Source organism: Rhineura floridana, chromosome 17 (assembly GCF_030035675.1).
Source record: "Rhineura floridana isolate rRhiFlo1 chromosome 17, rRhiFlo1.hap2, whole genome shotgun sequence".
In the NCBI taxonomy this organism is placed as follows: Eukaryota; Metazoa; Chordata; class Lepidosauria; order Squamata; family Rhineuridae; genus Rhineura; species Rhineura floridana.
This window is the reverse complement of record NC_084496.1, coordinates 6,314,851-6,329,891: the sequence shown is the minus strand read 5'-3', so window position 1 is coordinate 6,329,891 and position 15,041 is coordinate 6,314,851. Positions and strand designations below refer to the sequence as shown.

General features: G+C 48.7%; 1 protein-coding gene across 3 annotated transcripts in view; it reads left to right on the top strand.

Annotated features, from left to right (window-relative positions):
• Window positions 1-14,676, top strand: part of UBN1 (ubinuclein 1) — a 39,416-nt gene extending 24,740 nt beyond the window's left edge. For 2 of the 3 annotated variants that reach the window (XM_061600430.1, XM_061600431.1), the window contains exons 13-17: window positions 178-228; window positions 1,064-1,106; window positions 1,581-2,810; window positions 5,178-5,430; window positions 11,494-14,676. In XM_061600430.1, the coding sequence (XP_061456414.1) occupies window positions 178-228; window positions 1,064-1,106; window positions 1,581-2,810; window positions 5,178-5,430; window positions 11,494-11,546 (1,630 nt within the window). In that variant the 3' untranslated portion in view covers window positions 11,547-14,676. The remainder of the gene's footprint in view (window positions 1-177; window positions 229-1,063; window positions 1,107-1,580; window positions 2,811-5,177; window positions 5,431-11,493) is intronic. The other variant, XM_061600432.1, reaches the window with a different exon arrangement.
• The last annotated feature ends 365 nt before the right edge of the window (window positions 14,677-15,041 follow it).

Here is a 15,041-nt window from a genome sequence, read left to right as displayed (position 1 = left end):
TTGCATAACTTTTCTTTACTTGGCTTTCTTTTTAAAAAGTGAAAGCTGTGATTTTCAGGATTCTGCTGGTGGTAACCAGGATCTTCAGCTTGACAGCCTCATTTCTGTCGCTTGGAGATCTGGTTCCCTCTCTAGCCAGGTCAGGCTCAGCTTCTCATGTCTCGTCTCCTTTTGCAGGACGCTCTTCAAAGAGAGCAGGCGAGTGCACGGTCACCTTACATCAATTCCGTGAGTATCTGTTGGTGCTTGCAGTACATGAGATCCATCCTACACTCCTGCTCAACTCTGGTTGAGTTTCTTTGTCACTCAAAATGCAACTGTGTACACTTAATGTACGTTGATAAGCTGAACCTCTGTGGGTTTTTATTTGTGGGCCAGACATCAGCCACCTTCTGGTGCAATACAGTGTAATTTTGTATTGCATAAGCAGCAATTCCAGCAAACTCCAGGGAACATTTTGTGGAGCAAAGCAGTATGAGTATGTGCCAGAAGTCGGCATCCCTGGTGAATGTACATATGAAGCTGCCTTGTGCAGAGTCAGGCTGGTGGCCCGTCTGGCCCACTACTGTCTGCTCTGTCGGGTAACAGCTCTCCAAGAGGCCTTAAGCTAAACTTCATGCCCATGGCTGAAACTGTTTTGTTCCAGCAGGCATTTTAAGGCAGTGCTCAGTTTTAAGATAATTTTTTTCTGTTTTGTTGTCTGTATGGTGTACATTTGTGTACACTGCTTAGAAATGCTAATGATTAAACAGTATATAAATTAAACAGGCACAGATCTTTCTCAGTTACCAGAGATGGCAGTAACGGAAATGTGCGGTCTCCTGCAGGCAAAGCAGGTGGCCTGCCACTGAGCCGTACCTCAACTTTTTATGTCTGCTCCTCACCCACAATGCTTCTCACAATTATTTACCGTTTGAGCTCCCGTCCCGTTTGTAAGGAGCCAAGGGCCTGTTGTATGCACCAGAAGGCCTCAGATCCTCTAGCCAGCCTCCCTCAGCAGCTCTCATCACGCTGACCTCCTGGAAGTAAAACGAACCCCTCACTCGCTTGTGTCTTCCTACAGGACAAAGAAGAAAGTCATGGCACCTCCAAAGGTGAAGGGAAAGGTGAGCAATTGGACCTGGGCTCAAGGGGTGTTTTGAGGAGTTACAAACTGGGATCCCTCCTGGATTAATTGCCTGCAAGTAAGCTTTGTGTAGATAGAAAAACTGCAGTTGGCTTTGGAACATTTAACGCTGTGGCCGCAGGAATTGGTGTGTTGTGTGAAAAGGTACGTCTGCCTAAATCGAAAGCTCCCTCCAGGGACTCAGGCTTTGTTCCTGTGTTGCTCTTAATTTTGCTGTGAAGACAAAACTGCCCATCTCCAAATGATGCAGTGCTAAGAACCATGCTGCTCCTGAATAGTGAGTGATCCAGTTTTAATGTTCTCATTCCTTTGCACAGCATGCACACAGCCCCTCCTGTAACTCACTTAATCTACAGCCTTTGGGCAAGTAAAGCTCTTTCAATTAAAATAGCTTCAACACAAAACGTAACATTCCATTTACAACCTGTCTGAGCTCCCTTGTTCTGTCTTTCAGGAGTCTTCCAGTAAGCTGGATAAGAAGATGCCCCTTTCTGTGCCATTGGTCCACTCGAGTGGTGGAGTGTCGCTTTCGCCAGAGTCGCAGGGGGTTTCTGTTGGCCTCAGCCCTCAAACCAGGGACCTCTTGGCCATGAGTTCAACTCCAGCCCCGAGCAGCTCAGCTGCTCCTCTCACCTTCAGCATGGACGACTCTCTGGATGAGGACTTGATCCATAATGCCACCTCGTCTTTGGAAGCTGTCTCCAAGGAACTGGCCATGCTCAACAGCCGAACCAGGGGCAGCCCCGACTTCACCCTTCCCGCTGCCCCAAAGGCACCTTCGGAGAAACCCCCAATCCAGGCGGTGTTGGAGGAGAAGAGGAACTTCTCCAGGCCGAGCCCCTCACCTACCCCATCTCCCGCCGGGGGCTCTCTGCAGTCTCCGCTCAATTTCTTGGCTGAACAGGCCTTAGCCCTGGGCCAGTCCCCTCCAGACAAAAAAGCGGAGAGCTCCACTTACAGAGAACTCCCTTGCTCAGCCCCCCCTGCCAAGCTCCTGGACGCCCACCAGGCCAAGCCGAAGCATCACAGCCTGCCACGCTCTCTTCACGGGCCCCAGACCTCAACCCCAGTGCAAACAGCCCAGGTGAAGGTGTTTCCCCTGGGGACTCAACAGCAGAAAAGCTTCCCTCCGTCTCCCCCCTTTGTCAAGCTGCAGAGTCCTAAGGGCGTGTCCCCATTGCCTCAGCGGCCCATCCTTCAGCAGCAGGTCAAGACCCCTGCCAAAACACCCAGTTTCCACTCTTCTTCCTCCTCCTCTTCTTCAGCCGTCTCCCCAGGGTCCAGCAGTGCCCACAAAAGCCCCGGTTCCTCTTCTCTGTCCCTGAGCTACCCAGGGAAGCACCCTGGCTCCTCTGGGCAGTCATTCAAGTCTCCTTTTGTGGCCCTGTCCAGGCACATGGCTTCCACCAGCACTTCCACGTCCAGCATATCCACAACCCAGAGCTCCTCAGCGGGGAATCTGCTCCCTGGCACTCCTCTTCCTTCTTCCGGGCAGGCTCCCAGTCGCTCGTCGCCAAGTTCCATGGTGAAGAAGAGTCTGGTTCCCCAAAAGCTGACCTTGGTTGCTCCGCCAGGGGGTCCTAATGTCAGCTCGAGCGGAGGGACGCAAGGGGTGGCCAAGTTGCTGACCTCCTCCCTGAAACCCACCGTGGTGAGCAGCAGCACATCCTCCACTCCTGTGCCGGTAAGCGGCCCCTCCGCGTGGCCAGTTGCTCTTTTATTGTTTGTGCTGTTGAGTGCCACCCTTAGTCCTAAGGGATATAGGGAACTGCCTTGTCCCATGGCAGACTATCTGTCCATTTTCTACTCCTGACTGGCAGCAGCTCTCGAGGGTCTCAAGACAGAGGCAGCAATGTGATGTAGCCCTTATTCAACAAGAGGTGCCTCTAAGGGTTGAGCCTTCGGTCTTCCTCCACGTGCAAAGCCACTGAGCTATGGTCCCTCCCTGCCACCCCTAAGAGATGGAAGAAGCTGCCTGGATGGGGCTCCTTTGCCCTGCGAAGCCTCCCTGTCCTTTCCGTTCTGCAGCTCTTCTGCATGGGCCGTTGCCCTTGACCCTCCTGCTGCTGCTGATTCTCCCCCTCACTGTCAGCAACTTGTGCCAGTGAGAGCCAGTGTGATGTAGTGGTGAGAGCAGGAGTGGGAAACCTTTCTTGGCCCAGAGCTTTATCTCCTCACCCCCACAGGCCCACTGTGACAGGTGGGTGGCTTCACTTGCCTGTCAGTCATCTGATACCAAAATTGATCCACGGGGTGTGGGGAGGGGTCTTTTTCACCAGCGCATTCCCACAGGATTGAACCTTGGTCATCAGCTGATGTCACCCAGATGGACAGGTTGGGCCGGAGGAGGCCAGGGTTCAAATCCCCAGCCGGCTGTGAAACTCACTGAGTGACTGCACCAGTAGTTTCTCTCTCAGCCTGACCTATGTCACAGGGTGGTGGTTGGGATAAAATAGAGGAAGGAGAATCATGTATGCTGCTTTGAGCTGCTTGGAGAAAACGTGAGTTATAAATACAGTAAGTAAGCAAATGCCCTCTTCCATTCAGAGGAAGCGTTGCAAGGCATTTGAGTCCTCCCCCTCAAAATCTGGAAAGCCAGCACCAGAGCGGTGTGCACGGCACAATTCCGAGGGATTTGCACCACGTGGCATTGAGTGGGAGAAAACAGCTTTTTTCTTTGTTTAAGGGAGCCAGTTTCAAGCACTTAAATCTACGAAGGCATGAGCCAGGAATGTCTTGGAGAAACAAGATTTCCTGGGGTGCAGAGCTTGAGTACCTTGCAACAGCATCTTGTCCTCCCCAGGACAAGAAATCCCAAAATGAAGCATGCAAAATAAATTGTATGCAAAATTGCACACTTTAAACAGGTTGCAGAGCTGCTTAATAAGACTTTCTAATCTCATTTCTAATCTCTTTGAGTAAATTATCCATCCGGGAAATTCCTAAATCAGAGGTCAAATTATCTTGAATGTGCATAATTTTAAGTGGGGTCGACCAAAGATTGCCAACAAACATGGGAAGCTGCCTTATACGGAGTCATACCATTGGTTCCTCTAGTTCGTCAGGAGCTCTCCCAGCCCTGCCTGGAGATGTAGGGCATTGAACCTGGGCCCTTCTCCATGCAACACGTGTTCTTGAACCCCTAAGCTACATCCTCCATGGCAGTACCACAAAAGCACAGATCCTTGCGGTTCTTCATGATTTTCCTATAGAATTAGACACAGGAAACCTATGACTTGATGGTGTTTTTGAGGGGGTCATTTTGTTTAAAAATATATGCATAAAGATCTGGGCCTTGGATTCACGTTGGTGCCATGGCAGGGCTGGAGAGCTCCAGATTCAGTCAGTGGAGATACCTGTGATTGTAATTTGATGGTGGGTAAAGTCGGCTGAGGAGGAACCTGTGGGGAGAAAAATGATGCTGTTTCAAGATCAGTTCATTTTCCTTCTCTCATCACCCTGACTCTTCCTTCCCCTGGCTACTCTTTCCATCCTACCCAGTTTTCTGTTCAGCTGCTAAGCTGGGCTTCGAGAAAGTGGGGAGACTGCTTTGCTCCTTCCTTTTCCTCTTTCACCTCAGTGTGCTTGTCAAGGCTGTGATCCACAGCTTGGGTGACAATCAGCTTCGAAAAGCACTAGAGCAGAAAAAGTGGGGAAGAATACCGCTCTTCCAACTTCCTCCTTTGGCTCTGCATACTTCTCACTTCATACTCTGCCACCTGATGATGAAGGGATAGAGAGCAGGGGGTGGGGTTCAGAGGCTTTGCAGGCACCAGAAGAAGTCCTCAGGGACACTGTTGCACCAACAGGTGCCACATTAATGACCCCAGTGCTGAACCAAATATGAGGCAAAAAAAATTGCCTCTGGAAATCTTGTTGCAACAGCTGTTGTTTCACTTAACCGCCATCTCAGTAATTTCTGAAGGCAAGGAAAACCTTTCTTCCTTGGGAATGTTGAAACTCATTGACTACTTCCTGAGGTTATACATCAGTCTCTTATGCCTGATGATTTCTCTGCTCTTCTGAGTGCTGCTTTCTCTTCCCTTCCCAGAAAGGAGCCAGTGGAGCTGTCCTACTTCCCAGTTCATCTTCCTTGAATGTCCTATCTTCCTCCTACAAGCCCAGCACCCCGAAATTGCCTCCTGCCCTGAGCTCCACCCAGCTGGGGATTATCTCTCCTCTTCACTCCTTCCCTCTTCACGTGATTTCCTTCAGCTCTGACTCATCCCCCAAGGCAGGGATGTCGAAGGATGCAATTGTCACGGGACCAGCCCCAGGGACTTTCCATCACGGCCTTGGCCACAGTAAGTGTTTTGTGGGGGGGAGAGGGGGGTGGCCCACTCGCCTGAGGGCTGTTGGAAGCAGCGTTTACAGGCTGGCATCTCTCCTGCTGCTGCTTGGCTCTTGAAGAAGAGGAGCAAGGCACTTCTCTTTGTTCAGAAAGTGATCTTGAAGCCTTCCGGTATCCCTGACCCCGATGTGGATCTATTTATTTGTTTAAGTGTGCGTGGTCACCCTTGCTGTGCTTTTGGAAGTCAAAAGGATCTGGGGCTGCTTCACATCACCTTCCCAGGGCTGGCCCACTTTATTAGGCAGCTGCCTGGGGCATCAGAAATGAAGAGGTGCTAGGCTGCTCTGGAAGTCTCTTGGGGATGGGGGGAAAAGCTCCTCCGCTTGCCCCAGAAAATCTGGGGGAGGAAGCAAGTGTGTATGCACGTGCGTGCGCACACAAAAATGCCTGTTGTCTTTCCCAACATTGGCTTATGGAGCACAGGAAAGGGTCTGTGATCGGAGAAAACGCTTTTACGCGGGGGTGCGGGGACATCGCCACATGTGCAACAATGTGATCTGGGCCAGGTTAGATTACTGTAATGTGCCTTTTGTGGGGCTACCTCTGAAGACTCTTCAGCTGCCACGGCTAACTGGTAAAGTTGGGGCAAGCATGTTTTGCCAGTGCTTAAACCAACTGGCTGTCGGTCTGTTTTTGGGTACAACTCAAACTGCTGGCTTTGACCAGCAAACCCCTAAATCAGGGAACCACTTGGGCCAGTGAACAGGATCCAATTGTGGCCAGCCTCCGTGAGCCACATTTGACAGGCGGGTGAGGCTACTCACCTGATATCCTATGATGTTAGTTGGATCCGACCCCTCGGTGACAGCAGCACAGCCTGTATTCAGCATGCAATTTAAAGAGCGCCCAGTGCAAGTCATTTTTGAAAAGGAGCAATTGGGAGCATGCTTGGCAGATAGCTGATGCATTTAGCTCCAGTCAGGAGTTCCCGAGAGGATCTGACCCATCAGCTTGACTTGGATTCGGTGTGGAAGGCAAGCTGCACTTGCAAAGGAATGATCAAGCGCTCACTGTTAAGCTCCTGATGATTCCTTCAGAACCACAGCTTTACCTGTCCTGCACCTGATGTCATGTGAGTGACAGTTTGCATGGGCCTGGAGAAAATGGCCTTATGGGCCAAACTGAGAGACCTAGTGGACTTAATTTGGCCTGCAGGCCAGAGGTTCCCCACCCACGCCCTGTATGTTGGAAGGACCATTTGCTCCCATGCCAGTCCCCAAGATCTTCAGTGCCTCAGCTCGGTGCCTCACCTCCTGAGATGAGGTAGGTGGCTACTAGGAAATAGGTCCTTTACCAGAGTGGAACCACCTCCCCTTTTCTCTTTGGCTGGTGCTTGCTTTCGCATTTGAGCATCAAGTAAAAACAGTTTTGTCTGTCCATTCATTCAGTAACATTGAATGTGATTGATCAACTTAATCTGCTGCTGTTTTATTGGCTGGATGCCTGTGGTTTTGCTGTATCGTTCTTTAGTTTTTCAGCTCATGTGAGCCGACTTGGAAGCTATGGCTGAGAATGGCTTGTCTTGGGCAACAGTAGAAGTCAGGCTGCCTCTGCTGCTTATCCCTTAACTGAAATGTCCAATGATGGCTGGGTCTGTTCGGGTAGAGCCTTTTCACATTTGATGCCGCGGATTGAACTTTTGCATCCCTCCTGTTGCCCTGGATGTGTCATTTTTCAGCAGAGTTGGCTCATGCATTTGGCTGCCAGCAATGTGCACGGATGCAGGAATCTGCCCTTGGTTTGCAAGGGCCTGCTGTGTGACATCTTCCACAACTAGTGTGTGTTGGAGAACCCCGACTTCTTCCCTCTTTCCCCAGCAAGCCTTGGCATGAACTGAATTGCACTTTGGAGCCCATCAGAGAAACTGGCTCCACTCAGTTGTTGGCTGCGGAAGCTGACACACATCAAGGATAACTGCAGGGCAGATCTCCTTCATCTGAACCCACCTGGAGGCTTCTTCTTCTCTGCTCATTTCTGTCTTTATGGTACATTTGTTTCTCCTTCCCCCTTCCTTCTTCCCTATCTTTTTCTCTCTCCTCCTTTCCTAGGTCTTTTGGCTGGCTTGCCTTCCAGCCCACTCCAGGCAGCGCCCCTCCCACTCTCTGCTCTGCCTGCCCATTTAGCACACAGTTTGCCAGGTAACTCCTTTGCTGCTCTTGTTTGTCTTGTGCGCTCATGAATCATCCCCGCAGGTGCCACCACCCTTGCCATGGACTCCAGGTTCACAGATCCATGATTTGTTTATTTGCTTAGAGCACCCCCCCCCCGCTCTTCAGCCAAAAAGGCTCCCAGAGTGACTTGCATGTAATCAGTTAAAAGAAGGCAATCCCTCTCTGCAGGCTTACAATAAAAAAAAATGACACGCATGGGAAAAACAAACATGGAGGAGACAAATGAAAGCACCAGTTCTTAAATAGTAGTACTTATAATGACTGGCTGGCATAGAAGTAGTTCAGGGGCAGGAGGTGTCTGATGGGAGCTGTTTTTTGGCCAAGCTGATGGGATAAGCCCTGCATCTCATCTCTCCCAGTGAAGCAGCCTGGTGGATTGAAGCCTCCACAAAGCCCAGAATGAGTTACATCTTAATGCTGTAAACCTGAACCTGTTTTTTTATTGAAGTTGTGCTAGAGCATGGGAAATAATTAGGCCACTGGTCCATTTAGCTCAGTATTGTCTATACTGACTGGTAGCAGTTCTTCAGAATTTCAGGATTCCTCTCCCAGCCCTTCCCGGGATTGAACCTGTACAATTACCGAAGGCAGGGATTTCTCTCTCTCTGTTGTCCCCTTACTTCTCTGAAATGCACAAGAGTGTCGATCAACTATTTGTGTGATTGCCTACATAACATGAATACAAGGCTGGTTGTGGCATGGCTGGCCTGGCTTTTTAAAAAGGGCTGGCTAACCCATGGCCTGTCAGCTGTGTATGACCCCCAAGATAATTTCAGCGGCCCATGGAGAATTCTTAGCATTTAGTGCCTTTTGAGGGGGGGGGATTGCCCAAACGCCTCAATGCTATTTTTGGGTGTTCCCACATATTTCCTGTCCCCAAATGTCCACTCTGTTCTTGATCTCCTGGAGCCCTCAATAAACTCTCAGTGGGGTTGTAGTTCTGCATTTGGCTGTTTCCAATAGCTCTTGAGTTATGGCTGCCAAATGTGTGTGTGTGCGTTTGGGAGGGTGATCTTGACCAATCAGTCCCGAGAGCTGCTGAAAACATCATAGCGTTATTAGATGAAGCACTGTGGCTTGAAGCTGTCAGCATCACGCTGTGCTTTAATCCAGCCATAAATTCAGCAGCGAGCTGTGAATAAGTTAACAGTGACCAAAAAAAGGGGGGGGGGAAGTGGCGGGAGCATAATTAGAAAGCAGAGTAATTAATTTGGTGGTCAACAAAATAACTTGGAGAGGGGGAGAAAGAACATCAATTGATTCATTTGGGGAATGATTTCTGATGAAGTGAATGAAGCAAACAATGGAGGAAAAAGAATGGGGCCTGGATTCTTCACAATTGCAGAAATGAATTTGGTTGGGAGGCACAGAATTAGTTTTTTCAGGAGAAAGAGCAAGCATTAACGGATTTCCTCAGCAGGCAGTGGATTACACTTGGGGGAAGGAGGGAACATTAATGCCAATATAAGTAGTTTCTTGGGTAAGGTGGAGGCCGCAACCAACATTATATAGCTGAGTAAGAAAAGGTAAAACGTTTCCATTTCGTCTGTGACCATTTTGACATGCTGCCGCCAGAGCAGCCCTCTGTTCGAAAAAGGCTAGTCACGCCTGTCTTAAAACCTTGAAAGGAGATGTGGTTGTTCCTGGCTGTCCAGGTACTTGCTTCAGAAGAATGATGGGGCAGCTGGCAGCCTTGTGTTATGTTTTCAACATGGAAGTCATGACTTGGGCTGGCATTCGTTCCCCTGCAGGAAAGGATATCTCTCGAGGCAGTTTCTTTAGCCTGCCCGATCTCTCTGGAAAGGGCAGAACGTGGTGCCATGGCAACTTGGTTGCTTTCTTTCCTCTTTTGCTGCTGATTTACTGTTTGTTTTTATTGCTAACTTGCTGCTAATACCTTGCCCTGCTGCTGCTATCACTGCTGCTGTTTCTGTTTGCTGGCTTATTGTGTTCGGTTTTTGTGCTGCTGTGTTGAGGCGTTCTCAATGTATTTTTAAATCTGTATGGTTTAATTGTTTTGGATTTTGCTGAGAACACAGGAAGCTGCCATTATGCGGGTCTATCTAGCTCAGCATCATCTACATGAGTGGCAGTGGCTCCCTGGGGTTTCAGCCCTGCCTGAGGAGCTTGCCTGGGACCTTCAGCACGCAAGGCAGATGCTCTGCCACTGACCTACGCCCCTTCCTCTAAATGTTAGTCAGTGTCTGAGACAGGAATATAGGAAGCTGCTTCATACAGAGCCAGACCAACAGTCCTCAGTATCATGACTGGTGATTGGCTCTCTGGGGTTTGATTCAAGTCTTTCCCAGCCCCACCTGGAGATCACTGGGGATTGAGCCTGGGACCTGCGTGCGAAGCAGGCGCTCTCCTGCTGAGCTATACTTGCCTCGGGTGTCCCAGAAGGTTGCACAGAAAGTTAAGAGTGTGAAAAACGTTCTTACTAAAGAACAATATAACAACACAGAAAAGAACAATAGAGCCAGTGTGGCGTAGCGGTTAGAGTGTTGGACTGCGACCTGGGAGACCAGGGTTTGAATCCCCACCCAGCCATGAACCTCACTGGGTGACCTTGGGCCAGTCACTGCCTCTCAGCCTCCGAGGAAGGCAATGGGAAACCCCTTCTGAATACCGCTTACCATGAAAACCCTGTTTAAAGGGTCGCCATAAGTCGGGATCAGCTTGAAGCAGTCCATTTCCATGTACAAAAGAACAATGGTATAGAGGGCAGTTACTGCTACAGTTCATTCAAAAGAATCATAAGCTCCAAACACTCTGATTTCCAACTAATCCAGTGCTGGCCTTGGGGACCTCCCTGAGCTTGGCAGGAAATGCCCTGCTTTGTGTTTCATCTTTTTAACCACGTGCAGCAAAAGATTCCTGGAACGCCGACAGTCTGGATCAGTTTCCCAAATGAAATCCACCTTGCTGCTTTCCACTGACCAGGGAAATAGCACTTCCTGGCCCAGGAGCTGTTGAAGTATCTTATTTATTTTATTTATTTATTATTTGATTTATATCTTCCCCTTTCTCCCAGCAGGACCCAGGGTGGCAAACAGAAATGCTAAAAACGCTTTAAAACATCATAAAAACAGACCTTAAAATACATTAAAACAAAACAACATTAAAAACATTTTTTAAAAAGCTTTAAAAACATCTTTTTTAAAAGGGTTAAAAACATTATTAAAAAAACATATTAACAAGCAATTCTAACACAGACGCAGACTGGGATAGGTCTCAATTTAAAAGGCTTGTTGAAAGAGGAAAGATGCTTGAAAGATGCTTAGATGCTTGTCTGCTGAGTTTAACATGACTGAACGGGCTGATAGCGTCATAAGCCAGCCTTGAGGAACCATGCTATTTGGGGGGGGGGCTCTAGAGCAGGGGTCTTGTGGTCCGCCAGGTGTCAGGCTCTAAGTCGCATCATCCCCGGCCATTGGCTAGGATGAGAGAAAATGTAGCTGTGGGGCCTAATTCGTTGTGGTGCACATTGATTAGTGCACAGAAAAATGGATACTCCTTTCACCCTTTTCCTCCTATCTTCATTCCTCTTGTGGTTTTTTGATCCCTGCTAAATGTTTGAAGCGGCCTTGCAGTCCAGTGTTGCATTGTGGAGGACACCCATTCCAAGCTGTAATAATCTGAGTATCTCATTCTGCTTGCAAAACTTTCTGTTGCAGGTTTATCAGCTTGCAAAGATCATTCCTTCCTGTCTGTGAATCTTGCACTTAAATTGAAAGAATCCAGAACGCGCTTCAGTAACTTATTGCTAGTAATTCTTGCTAGTCATTTGGGGGCTTAAATTTTTTGGAGGGGGATAGTAATAATTCTTCTGCATCTCTTTTCAGATACATCTCAACTACACAGTAAAGGGTCCAACGTACAGCCACGGAAATTGTGACAGCTCAAAAGTAGGGGACATCGCAGGCTCTGGATGAAACCTGCACAATTAAGCGGTGGACACACAAGGTGCCCTCCCTCTGCTCTCGCTCTCTCTTGCTCGCTGTTCCTCCTAAAACAAGAGTAGATCTGGAGGTTCTTCCCCAGTTTGGACCAGTAGCTTTCCATGGGGAATCTGTGCCTCATGGTGAAAATGGAAGCACTTAACAGGCACAGTTTCGGCAGCTGATCTTGCTTCACGTAACTCCAGGCACCAGCGTGGAACAGGAGGTGGGAGAGAGATGCAGGTGGAACTCTAGAAGCCAAGCCCTTCCTGTTAACATACCTCTGAATTCAGTCCCCTGCTCCTTAATTCTGCGATGGATTATGTGAAGGTGCTTGAAAACGTTCCTGCTTTGGGTGACTGTCCCAAGTTTTTTTTTCTTTCTCCCCCTCCCTCTTACGATAGCTATAATAAAGCTGTGCTGATGTTGACCAAGAAGACCAACCTTCCTTCATCTGTGGCAGCTTTTGTAAAGTCAATCAGCTTGTTGGTCTTCACAGAAGGACAGTCGAGACTTGAGAGGCCTCGAGATGCACTCATGAACATTGAATATCTGGTCTGTTGTGTTTTGCTTCTCTGCCTTTTTTGGGGTGAGGTGTAGTCAGTTCTGCCCTCGTCCCCACCCTGCCATTACCGCTAAATGCATCAAATTGGACAAGACCCTTTCTACACCCCCCCCTGCATGTCATTGTGTATTGCGAAGCCGTGATTCCAGTGCCTTTTATGGTGGAGCAAGAGTGCAAAACATTTCAAGCTCTTTTGGTGTGGGCTCTCTCTCTTGAGCTTTTTTAAATTTTGTGGTTACGTTGTTTTTTTTAAAAGAACTTATCACTATTTAAGATATGTTGGGCTTTATTTAATAAGAGCTTTTCCTGGGGTAACACACTATTGCCCGGACTTAAGTTGGTGAGCTGGCTAATGCCAGGCTGATATTTGATCAGAGGTGTGGAGTGGGAGGCCTTTGAGTTTCCACAATAGCAGGGACAAGGCACCTGGAGCCTGCCTAATGGAAGTTGGACTACATAGGCTAGGCTGGCTGGGGCTGATGGGAGACTGGAGTCAATCCACATATGGGAGGCCACAGATTCTCCAGCCCTGACCTAAAGCTGTTGCCCCCAACTTGAATTTTGATAGGTGTTCTGCAAGCTAGTTGAGATCAAGAGTTTAGTCTTTTGCTCTACTGGAGGAAAGAACTTCACATGCTTATGGTCCCAGAGATGTGGGTGTGTGGAGCTAGCCCTCTGAGGTGGTGAGGCAGGAACCCTTGCCCATCTGGGGATGCTATGTTGGCATCGACACAATCATAGAGCCACTGGATCTTGTTGACAGGGTAGTTCCTTTTTGGGAAACTTTCCTGTGCAATCAATAGAAATTGGGCTAGACCCTCCTCATTTCAATACTTCCTCAAGATATTTTCCCAGGGGATTCTGCTCGCTCTGATCTCAGAAGCTCAGTGGCTAAGCTCTTTCGTGTGTGTGTGTCAAGGGAGCAGTGTACGTTCATCAGGGTCACTGCCATTGTAATCTGCTTGAAAGCTAAATTGGTTGTGCTTCAAAGTGTCGTAAAGACCCTCCTCTTAGAGCAAGTCCTCCTTGCTTTGAGGAAGTGTCTGGCAGCTGGATTGGTCGGTGGGCTAATTTGTGGCAGGACATAGCGGTGAGGAGGCTGCAGGACTACCTGCGCCTTTCCCCTCTTCACTGAATTTATTGCTTTCCTAGCATGCTGCTTGCCATGGGGAGGAAAGGGGAAAGGAAAAGATGGTCAGGAAGAGGAACATGTACAGTCGTGCATGTGCTTCAGTTATCTCCCCCCCCCCCCCGGAGAGGCTTCCTAGAATGAAGTCTCTTCTGTAAGAAGAAGAGCACAGGCCAGGTTGGGCCCTCGGGCTTCCAGTTGCCTGCCAGTTTGGTGCCTTGGGGCAGTCATCTCTCATGCACACAAACAAAAACTGGAAACTGCCAGCCTAAATCAAGGGCTGCTTCTGTTTATAATAAGCAACACTGTCCCTCAAAGTGGTCTCTTCCTTCCAAAGCCCCACCTTTTCTGATTCTTCTTTAGAAACAGATAGCACTTGATCCACAGAGCAGAGGAACCCAAGTTTTTAAACGAATGAATTGCAATGACTTCTGTTTAGACTGTGACCTCCAAACCAAATTTGGAGACCATTTTGTTTCTTCAACATGCCTTTTTTGGAGTCCATGTGAATATGGGCAAAAACCTTGATTCTTTTGTGTTTCTTCCCAACAAAATGGATTTGAGGATTTCAAACCTATTTACCACAATCAGGTTCATTTTTAAAAAAATAATAATAATTAAAACTCTAGGTTGCAACAAAAGAGCCAAAGACCAAATGTTACGATTGCCAGTTGTGAAGCACAGAAGTTTTTAATGGATGGATGTTTTTCTTTTCCTTTTTCTGGCCAGGCCTCAATCCTGCTGGGTGCTGATTACCTCTTACGAGAACCGCGTTATCTCCATCCTGAATCAGCAGTGCTCAGCACTTGGGCGGAATTGAGACCTTCCTTGAGCTACTTGCCATTCCCTCTCCCACTTGTTGCTCTCGAAAGCTTCTGCTGCTGCCTATCCGTACTTGCTGTTGCTGGAGCTGAACCCTCTTGTTTTAGAAAAGAATTTCATGAAGCCTCTTGCCTCAGGGAAACGTTAAGTGGTGATTTCATCCCTCCTAATTTCACTGCCCCTCCCTTTTTCTTTTGCATTTAAGAAGTGAGAGGATTTAATCAAGGAGAGCCATGGCAGGGCAAGATCTAGCAGGTGGGGGGGTGGGATTAGAATAGGGCACCAGGGTGTGTGTGTGTGTGTGTGTGTGTGTGTGTGTGTGTCTCCCTTTCTCTGCCTTGGCTTTGACCATTTTGGGGGAGGGGGAGATTTAGTTTATGGTGGGCATTTGCGCCACCAGATGGCACTTAAAAACTTAGAGGAGCAGTTTCTTTGTGCGTGGGAAGAGCTGCAATTTATTTTTGTGTGTGTTGGGGGGGCTTTTTAGGTAACGAGGAAGATGGAGGTGACCTTTAAAATGGCTAATCTTGTATACAGCAACTGAATAAAAATGGTTTTGCAGTTTCCAAAATGGCGTGCTCTCCATTCTCTCTCTCCGAAGAAAGGGGCAAGGGGCTGGGGCGTCACTTGGTGGCCGAGCACCCGCTTGTCCCAAGGTAGAGGGCCCCAGGTTCAGTCCTTGGCAAGGTTCAGGTAGGAGGCGATGGGGAAAGGCCCTTCTCTGCCTGTCAGAGTAGACAGTACTGGGTTAGATGAGCAAACAGACTGACCTAGTATAAGGCTGCTTCCCACGAATTGCGTTGGGCATATGCAGCATGACTGTGGGTTTCTTAAGCTTACAGGGGGCTTGAGAAGAGGATTCTCCCTTTCCCCTCCGCCCCCCTCCCATTCACCACCACTGCTAGCTATGTTGGAAGCTGCTAGCAGTATTGCTGG